Source organism: Penaeus japonicus, unplaced genomic scaffold (genome assembly GCF_977035675.1).
Source record: "Penaeus japonicus unplaced genomic scaffold, GWHDUDI00000001_assembly GWHDUDI00000003, whole genome shotgun sequence".
Taxonomy (NCBI): Eukaryota; Metazoa; Arthropoda; class Malacostraca; order Decapoda; family Penaeidae; genus Penaeus; species Penaeus japonicus.
Genome location: NW_028234405.1, coordinates 9,636,091 through 9,641,090, shown reverse-complemented (window position 1 = coordinate 9,641,090; position 5,000 = coordinate 9,636,091). Strand labels below are relative to the sequence as shown.

Sequence of the window (5,000 nt, the reverse complement as noted above, 5' to 3'; positions counted from 1 at the left end):
GTAATGCTTTTCCCAAAGAAAACACAAAGCCAACGTCATTTCCAAGGTAAAACATCCCAAAAACTAAAGCCCACCTGCGTCCTGGCACTGCGAATGGCACTGTCGGGCCTTGTATAAGCACTGTGGCATCTTTTCCCAAGGACACTTCGGCCGAGGCCTGTCGACGCCCTGGGAAGCCTCGTGGCGAAGGAGAGAAGCAGCGAAGGAGGTGTCACGAGCGTCATAGCAGAAGGGCGAGTGACTGTGCGTGATTCTGAGGCTTTGCGGGCACCATGCCTCGCTCGGGCGATCCTGCTGGTGGCTGATCAGCTGATACGGAGGGAGGGGAGGGAGGGGGAGGGAGGGGAGGGGGCGAGGCGGACGGTGGGAGGCAGGGAGGGGAGGGGATGGAGGGGAGGGGGCGAGGCGGACGGTGGGAGGGAGGGGGAGGGAGGGGAGGGAGGGAGGGGAGGGGATGGAGGGGAGGGGGCGAGGCGGACGGTGGGAGGGAGGGGGAGGGAGGGAAGGAGGGGGAAAGGCGGACGGTGGAAGGGAGGGGGAGGAAGGGGAGGGGGCGAGGTGGACGGTGGACGGTGGAAGGGAGGTGGGGGGAGGGAGGGAGGGGGAGAGGCGGACGGTGGGAGGGAGGGAGAGGGAGGCTGGGAGAGGCTAGGGAGGGAGGCGGGAGGGTGGGGGAATGTAGACGGAGGAAGGGAAAGGGAGGGAAGCCGGGAGAAGGCTGGAGAAGGGGGTGGGAGAGTGAGGGAAGGTGGACGGGGGGAGGAAAGGTGGAAAAGGATGGGAAGGGCCTGTGGACAGACCAAGAGAGGGAAGGGAGAAGAGTGGAAGAGATTGGGAAGGGAGAAGGTAGGAAGGATGGGGGTGGGAGAGCGGAAAGGGGAAGGAGAGGTGGGAGTGAGGAAAGGGGGGAATATAGTGAGTATAGACAGGAAAGGGGAGGGGACGCAGGTAGATAGGGAGATTGTGTGCGAGCACAAACAGGAAGGGAGGAGAGGTAAAGGAGAGAGGGTGTGGTGTGTATAGATAGGAAGGGAGGAGGAGGAAAGTCGAAGAGGTGAAGGAGGTGTGTCTGTATAGGGAGAGGATAGGATTAAAGGGATGGGAAGGAACAGGGATGTGGAATGAAAAAGAATGATGATTATATATATATATATATATATATATATATATATATATATATATATATATATATATATATATTATATATATAATATATATATATTATATATATATATATATATTATATATATATATATATATATATATATTATATATGTGTGTGTGTGTGTGTGTGTGTGTGTGTGTGTGTGTGTGTGTGTGTGTGTGCGTATACATATATATACATATATATATATGCACAAACGTATACATATGTATAATTAGATGGGTGCCAAAGGAGGGACTAGAAAAGAGACAGGAAAATAAGACTGGAGGTGAGAAAAAAAACATTATTATGCACCATATGTATATCACAGGAACACTGGAGTAAGACAAGCAAGAATCTGCATTTCTTAGCGAAAGAAGAACAAGTCACAATAAAAAGTTGAAATTAACATGTGGCAATAAGGATGTAAAATAGTTTTATGAACAGAAATGGAGAATGGAACAGCCTTACAGAAAATATAATGCAAATGTATATATGTATATGTGTATGTGTGTGTGTGTGTGCGTGTGTCTGTCTGTCTGTCTGTTGTCTGTATGTGCTGCGCGCGCGCTCTATGAGTCACTGTGAAACCAAACAATGGCGCTGAATGAAAAATCAGGATGACTCAGCTAAGAATTTTCAACAAAAGAGTAACAATCTGCTATTCAAGACCGACCTTGTACAAAACACTACGCTGTTTAAAGGCAAGTGACGGTTTTTTTTTCTTATCATAGGCCCACATTATGTTTGACAACTATGTTAAGAGACGTTTTTCGCACTATTTTAATCCGTTGATGTCGGGGTAATTGTCTACACGAAATTCAATTATGGAAAAAAGCAGGTTGTACGTATAGATGCGCTCTCTACCATGAACCCGTATTTCTATATACAGAGTCGAGTAATGGTTAGAAAAAAATATATATTACTCTTTGGTTCGGTGATTACTACACATAACCAGATTTTGACTCCAAAGAGAGTGATAATGATATTCATATTTCATAAATACCCTAGTCATAAAGTTTTATTTATAAGTTTTATGGAGCGAAACACCTTCACAGATTGGCCTCTGCCGCTCACCCTTTCTTCGAACTAGCGGAAGAAAAGTGTACTGGACGCGACTTCTTAATCGCTATGGTTCTTCCTAAAAAAATACACCAGGGAAATATAGCCAACTCTCATCTGTTACCTAAGACCATTTAACACCAATGCAGTGGTCATCAGGCAAGGATATTGGGAATGAAATCATCATCGGCCATCATATCAAGTTTCAGTTATGGTCATCAAATTAGATACTTTTTAAATAGCTGAAAACAAAGGCTGAATCATATTATACGGCACGGGTGAATGTCAAACTGTTATAGGTTTTATATATTATACGTACATATGATATACCTTTATTGCCCATAACAGTATTTCGAAAAGTAACAGAACCTCAACCTCTTCTCTCCTCTCCGCCTCCCGTCTTCCTTCTGCTTAAGGGCATTCAGACTTCCTCTTTCAGGAGCAGATCTGAGGCAAAGAAAAAAGCACTCCCTCCCATTACGAATACCAGCAGCTTATCTACTTCAATTACTAAAAGAAGAGAGATGGAGAGTTTCTTTGTTAATATATAATTCATTCATTCAAATCATGTATAGATACAACTAAACACTGGCGATTTGATTATGTTTCATAATAATAAAAAATCACTAAAAAAAATATATATATATACTGTCCATTCCACATACTTTGACTATAAAAATATTTTGGATTTGGGACAATAACTCATGAGAGAATTGTAAGATTGAATTCACATTTGGCAACCATTAATATGACAATAAGACACAGCCTAGGTTAGAGTTTGGTCACATGACACCATCTTTTGGATAATTGACAGCCCTTTTTCCATTTCTATATTGCGTCAGAGCTCGTAGAATGAACTATAGCAAACAGCATCAAAATATGGAAATTTAATCATCAGTTAACTTTGCCACAAATTTCATTTTGCTTGAACACTATAGAAGAGGTCATAGAGCAGGAATAAAGGTATAGATGCCAATGAGTCACGAAACAATAGAAAAAAAGTTAAGATTGACGAAAAAAAAAGAAAAAGAAAGATAGAGGGTAAATTTGTGAGGTATGTCCTGTTTGACCTTTTTTGTGTTACGTAATAGCTATGTCACTTGACTAACATTGATACACATTTTGGTGGTATTTGCATTTATCGTGTATGCATTGGACATTGACTTATAGACAGCCCAGTTTGGAGCTCTTAAATAGTTTGTGTATAATTTTACATATGTAATATAAAATATTTACACATATGCGTGTGTGTATATGTACATACATACATACACGCATACATATATATACATATATATATATATATATATATATATATATATATATATATATATATATATATATATATATATTATAATATATATATATATATATATATATATATATATATATATATATATAATATTATATATATATATATATATAATATATATATATATATATTATATATAATATATATATTATATATATATATGTATGTATGTTTGCAATTTAATATATAGTTTAATTTATAATTTAATAAATAGTTTAATATACTATTTGATATATAATTTTGTATATAATTTAGCATATAATTTGATATATATTTTGACATATAATCTAATATATAATTTAATATATGATTTAATATATAATTTGATATATAATTGAATATACAATTTAATATATAAATATGTGTATATATGTGTATATATATACAGAAAGTTTTGTGAGTAAGGCTGTTTTATTTCTTGCAAGATGTGTGCCATTATTCCAAATTGCGGAATCAAAGACCAAGCATCATTTCTTTCGATTTTTTTCTCTTTGCGCTATGTCATCTACATATAATCCAGTCCGTTCTATTTTTAAGGCCAGATCTTGACATTACTCTATATTTACATCAGTGGTCCCTATACACAAAACGTTTATAACACATTCTTCAGAGTTCAAAGAGCACTAGAGCCTATGAGTTTTCTTCATCATACGATCATAGAGACTTTTATGATGAAAAGTGGGGCGTAAAAGAGCCATGAAAAATTCCTACTTAATCAGTTCTTTTCCTTTCGCTTGACACGTTTTGCTGGCTCTATCCTCTTGACACCTTGTATGTATTATGTATTATCAATTAGGAGTATTACTGTTTTTTTAAGGGTAGTGATAGATACAGCTTTTGTTATTATATGAAAATTGATTGGAAATAGACGAGAGCGGTCACGGTACATGTAAAAATCACGGATTATAGAGTAAGATTTAATTATTCATTGAAAAGAATGAATACAAAATCTATCTCTGTTGAGCTTGTATCCTCATTTCATGGAGGCAAAATTGTCACATTCAAGTTCATGGTATATAAATAAAAACAATTTACGTAATACTGATTTAATAATACGAGGCTTATCTTTTTACAGATCCTTACCAGATCCTATACAAGATGTGGAAAAAAAAATCATAAACTTATCTCATTTTCAAGCATACAGTGCACTTATCTTCTAAATTTTTATCTTATATTTCAAGGGGGTACACATCGTCCGTTTTCTGATTTTCCTTTTCTCCTCTCTGCCTTTCCACATCCTCCATTCGTTTCTCTTCCGTAAGCCAGAAGGGCAAAATGTCCTCCTCCTCTTCTTCTTCCTCGTAACCTTTGACCTCCATGACCTTTGCGCAGACGGGGTCATGACCGCTGTGGAGGAGGATGGTGGCGAAAAGGAGCAGGATGTGTGATGGTATTATGAGGCAGGATGTCCATTCCTAAGGTAAGAATTGAAAAGGATAGGTCATCACTTCCACCGGCAAGTAAGGTCAAGTGAAGAAAAAA

The 5,000-nt window shown here is 38.1% G+C and overlaps 2 protein-coding genes across 4 annotated transcripts in view; both read right to left on the bottom strand.

The window, feature by feature from the left end:
- The window catches only part of Mocs1 (Molybdenum cofactor synthesis 1), a 9,740-nt gene extending 8,858 nt beyond the window's left edge, over positions 1–882 (bottom strand). The window contains exon 1 of one of the 2 annotated variants that reach the window (XM_086555148.1): positions 75–882. In XM_086555148.1, the coding sequence (XP_086411274.1) occupies positions 75–224 (150 nt within the window). In that variant the 5' untranslated portion in view covers positions 225–882. The remainder of the gene's footprint in view (positions 1–74) is intronic. The other variant, XM_043003372.2, reaches the window with a different exon arrangement.
- Positions 883–4,548: 3,666 nt separating this feature from the next.
- Positions 4,549–5,000, bottom strand: part of LOC122245571 (uncharacterized) — a 10,456-nt gene continuing 10,004 nt past the window's right edge. For both annotated transcript variants that reach the window (XM_043003503.2, XM_043003510.2), the window contains exon 9: positions 4,549–4,933. In XM_043003503.2, the coding sequence (XP_042859437.2) occupies positions 4,688–4,933 (246 nt within the window). In that variant the 3' untranslated portion in view covers positions 4,549–4,687. The remainder of the gene's footprint in view (positions 4,934–5,000) is intronic.